Source organism: Coffea eugenioides, chromosome 11 (genome assembly GCF_003713205.1).
Source record: "Coffea eugenioides isolate CCC68of chromosome 11, Ceug_1.0, whole genome shotgun sequence".
Classification (NCBI taxonomy): Eukaryota; Viridiplantae; Streptophyta; class Magnoliopsida; order Gentianales; family Rubiaceae; genus Coffea; species Coffea eugenioides.
Genome location: NC_040045.1, coordinates 48353657 through 48365228, shown reverse-complemented (window position 1 = coordinate 48365228; position 11572 = coordinate 48353657). Strand labels below are relative to the sequence as shown.

Here is an 11572-nt window from a genome sequence, read left to right as displayed (position 1 = left end):
CCTTTCCCTTATTGTGGAGGGCTTTTTAAAGTTCTCTTTTGACAAATCAAAGTACAACTAATGGTGGCATAGACCCCAAGGAGAAACTGGGGATGGGGTTGGGCCAGCAGACTTTACTAGAGATTGTACAGCAGCGCAGAGAGAGCTAGAGTTCTTGATGGAGGGGCGGGATAGAAGTAAGAAGCCTCGTGCCATGTGAAAAGGTGAGAAGAATGAAGTCTTCCTGCTTACACAGCTCTCAACTTTACTTCAACTCCCATTTTAATAATTCTTCGTGCTATTCTTTCTTCATTACAATATTTAGATCCATCTTGATGAAATGAATATGTGTCTCCAACAAATAAAAAGGGCGTCTATTTAATCTTTTATCTGTCGTTGCCACAAAGTCCAATTTGTTTATGTCGGCCTCAAGCTCAGAGGATTGATGTGGCCCTTTCTTGTCTGAAGCTGAAAAGAACTCCTAAGCAGAAACACGCATGAACTGTGTCATTAAAAGGCGAAAGCGAAAGAAAGAAAAGGTAACGAACAGATAAACAACTAATATTTTGACAAAGTGCTTCTCCATTGGGAATGGAGCGATAGTTCTTAGTTATCATATCTACAACGATCATCCTCCAAAACCAAAAGAAAAACTGAACAGAATGGTTAATAGGACAAAGAGCATGATCAATACCCCTCTCAAACCATCCCATATAACTGATATTGAAAACATGTAACTGATGATTGAAAAAAAAAAAAAATACTCATATCAGCTTTTTCAATTATGATTGTGCTGTAGTTGCAAGAGCCTAGAATATGCTCCATCAGGCCGGCTAATTAGCTCGCCGTGGCTGCCTTGTTCTACAATGCGTCCATCTTGCACGACTCCAATGCTATCTACCCCCCGTATGGTGGACAGCCGGTGTGCCACCAGGACAGTGGTTCGACCTCTCATTAGCCTTTCCAGTGCTTCTTGTAGGACGCATTCTGACTCGGCATCAAGAGCACTCGTGGCTTCATCCAGTAGTAGTATTGTTGGATCCTTTAGAACAGCCCGTGCAATAGCGATCCGTTGTTTCTGACCTCCTGAGAGTTGAACTCCTCTTTCACCTACTGGGGTTTTGTACCCTTCAGGTAATCCACTGACAAATGCGTGCATATTAGCGGCACGAGCAGCTTCAATTACTTCTGATTCTGTTGCACCATCTTTACCATAAGCAATGTTATCAAAAATGCTAGCAGCAAAGAGAGCTGGCTCTTGCTGTACCAACCCAATCTTTAGTCTCAAGGATTTCAAGTTCAACCTTTTAATGTCTTTCCCATCAATCATTACCTTCCCAAAGGTAGGATCGTAAAATCGCTCGATCAATGCTATCACAGAACTCTTTCCTGAGCCACTGGCCCCAACAAGTGCTTGGCTTTGGCCAGCACGAATCCTGAGGTTAAGGTCCTTAAACACATTGACGTCCGGTCTTGAAGGATATGCAAAATCAACATGCCGTAGTTCAATCTCACCACGGATTGATTCAACAGGTTCAGCATCAGGATCATCAGGGTCTATCCTTGTTGAGCGGTCAAGGATCATAAACACAGATCCAACAGCTTCACCGCCCCGAATTATCTCAGGGGCAAGGCTCACCGTTTCAGCAACTGAATTTGCTGTTATGACTAAAACCACGAACACCTTGATGACCTTCGAGAAGGTGGAGACACCTTTGCCTACAAGGTGGGAACCATACCACAGGATCAATGCTTCTGATGCAAAAAGAGCAAGTTGGGAAAGACCAAACAGAAGACCGGAGATTTGACTGCGTTTTAGGCTACGGAGTTGCGGAACACGGAGCTCTTGCGAAAACAGGGAAATAATCTTCTCTTGAGCATTGAATGCCGCAACAGTTCGAATGTTGCTTACTCCTTCACCGGCAATCATACTGGTCTTAGCATGTGCTTTTGCAGTGTCTCCAGCAAATCCTTTGAGTGATAGTTGCTGCTTAGTGTAACAAACATCAAATTAGACTATACATTTTTTTTTATTAGAATAGTTTAGTTGATAGAACATAAGTTGGACAGCTTTCGTAAAGTGGCTCTACAATTTTCTTACATGCATGCCATTGATGGCCAACATTGACCTGATTTAGTTCAGTGCTACAATAGTTTCTATTATGTATCATTTGAGCGTAGCATGTCAAAATCCCTTCTTGCCATCTCAATTGCTCAGACTACCAAATTTTAATAGGAGAAATTGATTCCTAAAGCTAAAGGTACCCAACTTTCAATAGCTGATGAGTAACCCAGGCAAAATGTGATTTCCAGAAAGCAGGAATAGAAATCACAAAAATTCAGAGACGTTCAGGAGAAGCAGCGAATCTTTACTGTTCGAGTAACATGCGCGAATTTAAGCAGGCAAATGGTAACCATGGAACGCCCATGAATGACTGCTGCAAAGCATACGGTACTAGAAAGCGGGCCACAGCTTCAAAAGCTCTTTAATTGAGCTCAAAGAAAATCTGAAAGGACAGGCATGCAGAACAAAAACAAGGATGCTATCTTCCTCTTTTTTTCCTCCGCGTCGGTTATGCAGGCAGCTAAAGACGCTAGTCCTCTAGACCTGATATGGCCTTGCACTACGATTCCTGACACCCTCTGGACGTTAAATACAAATTATCCCGTGAAAGGCTAACCAGGAAATAGAAACGGGCCTCCTTAAAATGTCTCAAAACCCTTTTTTTTTCTCTTTTGGTGGAAAAATATCTCAATACTTAAATGATATTAATAACGGACGCAAAAGGCGATTAATCCTCGTATCAGCCATATGCTGAATGGCCCCTTCCTCGTTTCAACCTTTACTTCTTCTCAAAACTTCGGTCGTGGCGTGACTCTAACAGAGATTGGTGAAGAAAGAAAAGAAGAAAGCGGACAACCTAAAGATTTGAGTGGGATCACAAGAGGTAGCAAAGTCCATGGCCTCGAGAAGCGAATCGAAAAAGACAGAAGACTTACTGATGATGCATCGAAAGTGGGGTGCTGGGTTGAAACAAGATAGAATCTGGATATTATTGTCATTCTTGGATTGGCCAACTATAATCGCAGCATGGTTGTTGATTATTTTGTTGCTAGCGTTTCTGAATTTTTTTATTATTATTATTTTGTGTGTGCGCGTTCGTGAATTTGGAAGCGTTAATGCACCAGAATTAGAGGAAGCACGTGCCATCCTACCCAGCAAATTGCCCCGTCGTTTTCAGTTTTCACGCTCTTGTCCTTTAATGATAAAAAGAAGAAAAAAGGTGAGATTGGATTCTACAGATTCCCACAGCTACTAACATCCGACAAAACCATGAGATTATACATCGTTATCTTTTTATCCCCAATCTTATTCCGAGATGCCTTGACGGGCACGGGCCTTCGAAAGTTAGGTGAATCCTTTAATTGCCCTACGCTGTTTCTTCGATTAGATATTCCACCTAAAACAAGAACCATGGTATAGCTCCCACAGTCTTTACACCTAAATCAAAACCTCGGATCCCTGGATAGAAAACCAATGAATGCCACCACACACACACACACGCAGAGGGACATTAACGAATGTGGAATTGATTTACCTGAGCAAAGTTGGCAAGGACCAGAAGTGGGAAGGTGGCCAGGATAAGCAGTGAGACCCTCCATTCCACTATGAAGGCAACCATAAACGAAGTGAGCAGTGACGTCATATTCTGCAGGATCACCGAAATCCTCTCAGCAATGGCGGATTTTACATCTGCTGCATCGGTGGCTAAGCGGGCTGCCAATAGGTTTGAATTATGTTCCTCCTCATCGAACCATCCAACTTCATTCCTCAAGATTGCTGACGTGTTTTGAGAGAGAATTAATGAGTAAAATGATATTCAAGGCCTCCGTGAGAGATGAAATCAAATACATTAACGTTTCTTAAACAGGTTATATACAAGACTCGGTCATATTAGGAATGATTTCATAATTTACCTGCAAGCATCATCCTCCGCACTCTTGTAGTGAGGTTCTCCCCCATGATACTGAAGAAGTAATGCTGTATCAAATATGCAACAACAGCATAAAGACCAGCTCCAATGTAAATGAAAACATACTCCTTCGTTTTCCTTTCCATGCTAGCAGGATTTCTGTAGTAGAAAACCTCAATCATATTGCCCATCACAATGGCAAATGTTGGACCAATGAATCCTGACAGAATGGATCCTACAGCCCCCATTATTGAATAAGGCCATTCAGGAGCATTCAGCTTAAGAAGCCTGCAGAAGTACCCGTGTGGTGCTGGATTTTTCCTATCTGTTTCAGCATTTGATACCATCTCTATTCGACCGTCAGCCCCGGTGCTGTACTGATAGCTCAAATTCCTCAAACTGCCAGAGCGGAGGCTTAACGACTTTGTTGACAACGAGTGGCTTAACCTGGTGGAGCGAGACCGACGGGTTGATGGATTCGAAAAGTCTCTGTTGCCCACCATTTCCTGGAACCTAATTAATGAAGCATATGCCCCAGCTTTGGCAACTAGTTCTTCATGTGTTCCAGTTTCTACAACCTGGCCTTGCTGTATAACTGCAATAGAATCAACATTTCTTATGGTGGAGAGGCGATGGGCAACGACAACAGTCGTCCTTCCAACCATGAGACGGTCCAAAGCTTCCTGAACAATGCTCTCTGAACCCGCGTCCAGGGCACTTGTTGCTTCATCAAGCAGCAGGATCTTGGGGTTCTTCAACATAGCTCTGGCAATTGCTATTCTCTGCTTTTGACCACCAGAAAGTTGGATGCCACGCTCTCCCACCTACATTTTAAGGATACTTTCACAAACTAAAAATTAAAGAATAATGAACTTAAATTTGTTGAACATGAGGCAATTTTCATATGGCTGATTTTCTTCTTCTATTTCTTTTGTGCTTTTAGCACAAGTTGAAATAGGTTTATCAACGCTGGTTGATGAATCATATTTGTATGTTTATCAAATACCAGGAGAATTTGGATAGAGTTGTATGTGACTTTCAACCTGAGTGTTGTACCCATTAGGAAGCAAGGTAATAAAGCTATGAGCATTTGCAGCAGTTGCAGCAGCCTCCACCTCAGCCATTGTTGCTTCAGGCTTTCCATAGAGAATGTTTTCAAGTATGGTGGTAGCAAAGAGTGCAGGTTCTTGGTTCACCAAACCAATTTGATCCCGCAACCATCTCAATTGCAGCGTCTTTATATCCACATTGTCCAGCAAAATTTGTCCTGCCAGATGACCAATGAACTAAGTACAACTGCATTTTAAAATAGCACAAGATTGGTCAAAACCTTGCATGACATAATCTATTGATTACCCTGATTAGGATCGTAGAACCTTTCTATCAGGGAGACTACAGTGCTCTTTCCTGAACCACTACCACCGACAACAGCCACCGTCTTTCCAGCAGGGAAGAAAATAGAGAAATCTCTGAAAATCATGACATCAGGTCTTGATGGATAGCTAAAGGTTACATTTTTTAATTCAATATTCCCGTTGACCTCAGCCAAGCACTTCCCATCAGAAGGATCTTGCAATATTGTTGGTTTTTGTTTCATAATCTCCATTAATTTGTATCCAGCTGCTTTACCTTTGCTGAATGCCCCTAGGTTGGAAAACGACTGACCCAAACTCCTGAAAATTTAATCAAGCATTTGGTCATTGATGATTTTACTCGATTATACTAATTCCAGGTATTAGACATTTTAATTTAAGATCTTACATTCCCCCAACAATAGCAGAAAAAATAGCAGTGAATGCCTTTCCCCCATCAGTCTGTCCATTCCTGATAAAAACTCCAGCATACCAAAACACCAGGGCCCATGACATGCATGCTATTCCATAGGTGCATCCCAATCCAAGGCCTTTGGCCATTCCTGCCTTGTACCCGAGTTTCAAAGTATTCTGTATTGCATCTGAATAAGAATTGAGAGCCTTACTCTCGCCAACATATGAGTAAACCGTCCTAACTTGTGCAATGGCCTACGCAAATGGCGAATCAGTTAGAAGATACTAGCATAAAGCAACTATAGTCATGTATGTGACCAATCCAACTAATTCACCCGTCCAAGTATATGGTAAAAGTATTTAAAAAGTGAAACTAAGCTTTTTCATTAAATGCTAAAAAGCAAAACCAGTAAAAAGGGGCATTGATTATTAAGATAGTTGTCAAATTTAGTCATTTATACTGCTTGACGTTAGCTAAACTGAGCTGGGTTAAAATGACGCTCAGTGTAGATAAAGCTTTAAAGGTAAAAGCCAATTGCCAACTAAGGGAAAAAGCTATAATTATTAAATTAAGGAAAGGTCAACAAACTTTTAGATAGCAGCACATGTAAGATCATTATTCCTCTACAACAGTGATTTAACTACTATTATGGCTAAAGATAAGATGAGGGACCAATACAAAAACCAAACTATCAAAGGGAGCATAAAGAAAAATGTACAAAATTAATTCAGAAGGAGGCAGGAGATAATTAAATCCTACAAGATGTTCAGAGGCCAAAGGCGGGAAGCTGGCTCACCTGTTCTGCAATTATACCGGCATTGGCATAAGATTCGCGACTCTTGGATGTTAGACCTGTGAGCGTGTATGCATACAAACCCCCAGCAAAAGCAATTCCGGGGATCACAGCCACACTCAGCAGAGCTAGCCTCCATGCTGACACAAAACCAACCACCAAACCAGCCAAAAATGTGGAAAGATAATGGATGAAATTTCCCACCTGAAAAATCCCAAATGCAGAAACATAATTACAGAAATCAAGACCGTCTCTTTCGACACGACAATTGATAGCACAATCATTAAAGCGAATTTCGAATTATAGCCATGCATAAATATTTTATGTTACATAAACAGGAACATGGATGATGATTATTGGGCATGCTCGCTGTTCTTAATGGCTTTCAACTCCCCCTGAGTGGATGCCGAAGATGAAGGGAGCAGCATCGAGGAGAGGCGCTACCATGCGCCAGCAAAAGGTAAGAATGAAATTAATTTCTGGGAAGGGTCCCGCATTAATTGAGAACCAACAACCCATCGATCACACCATCCATGTATCCCTCTTTAATGCGAGTGCAACACATGAGTGCAATACTAGATTACACCGTTACTAAAAGACAGAGGGAGAAGAAATAAATGAGAAAAGAGAGAAATTGATAATGATAATAATAAAAAAAAAGAACCTTCTCACTGATGGCATCTTGGACAAGAAGGGTATCCGTTGAGACGCTGAAAACAATATCTCCAGTCCTAGCATCTGTATCGAAAAATCCAACGTCCTGTTTCAACACCGCCTCCAAATACTTCCTCCTTAATGCTCCAGCTTGCCTCTCCCCACTATGCATCCAGCAAGCAATCTCTGTTTAATGCATAAGTAATTTTCACCACGCCATTAGAATTTGGCCATCAAGCTAATTAATTAGTATTTACTACTACCGCTACTGAGCTTAGCTTAATCACCAGCTAAAATAGAATTAGACGTATACTGCTAATCAGTAACTCGAATTCGTGAAGATGGCCGTACTAAGTTCCTTTTTTGACGATTGTTTTGTCCATATACTGCAGCCCCCCGGAAAACCAAGATTGAGAATTTTGATGTATCGCGCAGTGAAAGAGATGTGAGAGATAGTGGGATAATACTATAAAAATAGAGTGACATTGAGGAAATGGACAAATGAGAGGGGAAAAAGACAGGGGACCGTCCACGGGCCACGTGCAAACCCAACTCCACGTTGATCCAAAATGACCTGGCTGGCTGGCTCACTACTAGTTGTACTCTACTCACTTATTTTTATGCTGCTACTGCCCCAAAATACCACCCCACGGCCACGACTACGACTACGCGAAACTCAAAAAACTTTTTGCATCTGCAAATGTGCTTGTAGAATTGTTGTACAGCAATAATTTTTTTTTTCCTTTTTGTTTCAAGAAAATTATTAGTAATTTCAACAAAGAGAAGAAAAGGCATGAGAATTTGGAAAAAAAGGACTAGTATGAAGCAGCTTTACCGGCGTAGGATGAAAAGCACACAATCAATCCAAGGTAGATGAAGTAGAGAGCGTACTGCAACGTTCAAAAACCAAGCGATTTAGATCTCATAGTCGTAGTAGTAGTATTAAGCAACATCCCCCAAAACAAAAAATAATAATAATTTAAAAAAGAAAGAACTTGTAGGAGTGGGAGGAGATTGGGGAACCTTGGCGACTTCATGGATCATTTTATGTAAATCAGTTTGGTTTTTGCCGAAACCATTGACCATCTCGCCGAACAACAGGAAGAAAACCGGCATGGAGGAGCCGTGTACAACGGCTCCGAGGCTCCCAGTGATCATCAAAAACCAATCATACTTGTCAGCGAAGGAGAACAGCTGATAGAATGGTAGACTCTGCTCCTTCTTCTTCTCCGCCTCAGGCATTGCCGCTATCGCTTCACTATTCTCAGCCATTGCTTGTACAGAAACCAAAAAAACACCCCTCTAAAAGTCTTGAGAAGTTTTATAGCTCTCAACAACCCACCACTCAGTGAGTGAGTGAGTCAGTCAGTCACCAGTTGAGAAGGAAGAATCGTCTATACCAGCTGCTGGGAGGTAAATGGGTGGTGATCATGGTGAGACTGGTTTACCACCATGTTAAGAAATCAAAAGAAGAAGAAGAAGAAGAAGTACAGTGCAATGGATGAAGAAACGTGACTCAGAGATCTGAAAGAGGGAGAGAAGAGGAGATGGCTTTGTTTGTATCGTACTATAGTAGAGGGATTTTTTTTTTTCCCTTTTAATTTTCTTCAATGCAGAGAGCCAGGAAGAACTGACAAGCTGTCGGTCACGTATTCTTTCAAGAGGTGATAGATAGAATGAGCGAGCGAGTATTAACTAAGCAGCCGCACCAGACCGACCAAGGGATAGAGAAATAAAGCTTGGGTTCGCCGGAAAGAGGAAGTGATGGCCACCTGAGTCCTGAGCGGGGAGGGGCTGGAAGTAGAATTTAGTAAGACTAGCAGTCAAAGGAGGAAGTGGTATTGGTGGTGGGTATAGGGAAGATGGGGAAATGGTGGAGGCACACGAGAGACTTGGGGGTCGCGCTTTACAACTTTACTTATAGTCATTGAGGAGGAGACTGCAGTAAAGAGACGCTTAACCGGGGGTTAAAATTTTGCGTTTGGTCCCGGTTTTTTTTCTTTGGGGTCAGGGTTGGTTAACTCGAATCTGACCCTTCATTTTTTATTTTTTATTTTTTAAAATCTCTACTTCCGCTGCTTTGAGCACTGTGCTCTCTGCCAAACTCTGTACCACTCTATGCAGTACCCAATTTATTTATTTATTTATTTTTCATGTTTATTGTTCTTGCCTAGTTGGAAATTGGAATTCAACGAGGAATAGAAAGTTGAATTCGCAACTGCTGTACATATTATCTTCATCCCTTTTTATTTTAAGGAACTGTACATATTATCACTATCAGTAATTATAGATGTTTTCTATATTGAAGTACTATTATATGTGAGTTCGTTTTAACTTAAAACCTGTTTGATAATTCAGTTCATCACTTAAATTTAATGGATTCAGATCTTAACATAGTTAGACTATTTAATAACTAAAAATTGAATATCTGAATTAATTAAGTGACACTGAATTTTCTAAACAAAACTTATTCCCAAAATTAAGTAATAAACTATTCACTTATCATTGAATGTGGTATGCACTCAAAATGTATTATATTTAATATTTAACAATTTAATAACTTAATGAATTCAAATTTCAGATTTCAGACTTCATTTTTATGAAACGCACCCTTAGTGTTCATTCCATTATTCGTGTGTCATTAATCGTTATTTGGTACTAATACTATTGTTATTCATACCCTGGATATGTTGATTTCACCATAAAACTACTGTACATTGATTGCAATCACATTTAAAAATTAATCATATTGGAAAATTGTACTAATTATTCCATTTAAATGCATATTATTATCTTAGATAGTGTCCAATATTGTGCTCCCTTTCCAAGTTCCAGATTAGTGGCTTAGAATAATGCGGTTGACCTATAAAGGAAATGGAAAATAAGTTAGATCATAACAAAATAACTTACTTACAAAGTGAGATTTTATAGTGCAACATACTAGTGATTAGGGCTGTCAACGGGCCGGGTCCGGGCCGGAATTCATTATTCCGGACCCGGACCCGAATTACTATGCCGGATCCGGATCCGACCCGTTTACCCGACGGGTCTTTTATTCTATGTTCTGGATCCGGATCCGGCGGGTCCGGATCCGGATCCGGGTCTACCCGAACAAATTTACCAAAATTTATAATTTCTAATAAAAATGAGAAAAAAATATATTTGTAAACTAATTTCTAACTAATGCAAAGAAAAAACTAAATAAGAAAAGAAATCAAATTAACTTTATTAAAATACATCACCCTAATCAAATTATATTGATAAATATATATTTTTTAAATTATTAATTCATTTATATCCGGATCCGGGTCTAATACGGGTCGGAATACTATATTCCGTATCCGACCCGTTTTTTGTTAACGGAATTAAATCCCTACCCATACCCGCAATAATTTCACGGATCCGGTCCGGATCCGGGTCTAGACCCGACCCGTTGACAGGCCTACTAGTGATGAGGGGGGCCAATATTGAGATTTGCGATTCAACTTTCATACTCTGGCCTTTTTTTTGTCGTCTCTTTTACAAAGTTAAGAATTGATACTAAATTTCTTCTATAAATAAAATAAATTGTGAAGATATTGATGGTATTTCTGGGGAATTTAAAAAAAAATCTATTGATATCGACACCAGAGCTAAAAAGAAAAGGTCATGTATGAGAAAATTGGTAATTATCTGTTAGGTACAAGCGATACGATAAGTGCTTTCAAAGGGAGAAAAAAAAAAGAAATGTTAATTTTTTTTTCCCTTGAAGCTAAATAGAAATGTTACTTTGGTACAATTAAGACCAAGGCCCAAAGTTTCCCAAAAAAAATTTTAAGAGCAAGGCCCGTATTTTCATTACAATTTATCGCCCCGATGATACTTCCGGGACATTCAGATTCAATAAAAGTGGAACCGCACAATGATCATTGTGAAACCCTTCTCTCTCTCTTTTTTTCCTTAATTTATTGAGTAAGTTATCACGGCCTTCTTCTGCTGTAAAATTGTTTTAAATGCTTTTAAATGATAGGGGATTTTATGACCCTTGAATAAACTATAAGGAGATTTTCTATAATTTACACCAGAAGAAAACTAACAAGTGAGTCCAAGACCCCTGCCTTTTTTTCCCAAAACAAAAAAGGGGCTTCCACCTCCAAGACCAGGGGTGTGTGAACTGGGCTAAAGCAAACAGCTGGACTTTGATGGTAAATTTTCTTTTTTTTTTTGGGAAAACATTCTCAAAACAATCAAGAAATACTCGTTTGACAGCAAAATGTACAAGTGGTTTTCTTCGTTTAATTAAATTTTTTTTAATGAAAACTCAAAAGCATTCTCTATTTATTTAATTAAATATTTACTAAGCCATACACTTTCATGATTAAACTTTTTTTTTTGTTTTAGGTTTTCGTGATTAAACTTCTTCTCT

At 39.9% G+C, this 11572-nt stretch overlaps 1 protein-coding gene across 1 annotated transcript; it reads right to left on the bottom strand.

Annotated features, from left to right (window-relative positions):
- Positions 1-519: 519 nt before the first annotated feature.
- Positions 520-9023, bottom strand: LOC113753865 (ABC transporter B family member 19). Its single transcript, XM_027298128.1, has 10 exons — positions 8191-9023; positions 8003-8057; positions 7178-7353; positions 6517-6717; positions 5715-5974; positions 5310-5626; positions 4997-5220; positions 3958-4777; positions 3579-3820; positions 520-1966 (listed from the first exon to the last, which is right to left on the bottom strand). The coding sequence occupies exons 1-10, from the start codon at positions 8437-8439 to the stop codon at positions 758-760; spliced, it is 3753 nt and encodes a 1250-aa protein (XP_027153929.1). The 5' UTR covers positions 8440-9023; the 3' UTR covers positions 520-757.
- Between the last annotated feature and the right edge of the window lie 2549 nt (positions 9024-11572).

Excerpts from the sequence above, each read along its gene's own strand:
- LOC113753865 (XM_027298128.1), bottom strand. The coding sequence starts at position 8,439 with ATGGCTGAGAATAGTGAAGCGATAGCGGCAATGCCTGAGGCGGAGAAG. Across the intron at positions 4,778-4,996 it reads CTAATGGGTACAACACTCAG|GTGGGAGAGCGTGGCATCCA; the intron begins GTTGAAAGTCAC and ends CTTAAAATGTAG. Across the intron at positions 1,967-3,578 it reads TCCTTGCCAACTTTGCTCAG|CAACTATCACTCAAAGGATT; the intron begins GTAAATCAATTC and ends TACACTAAGCAG.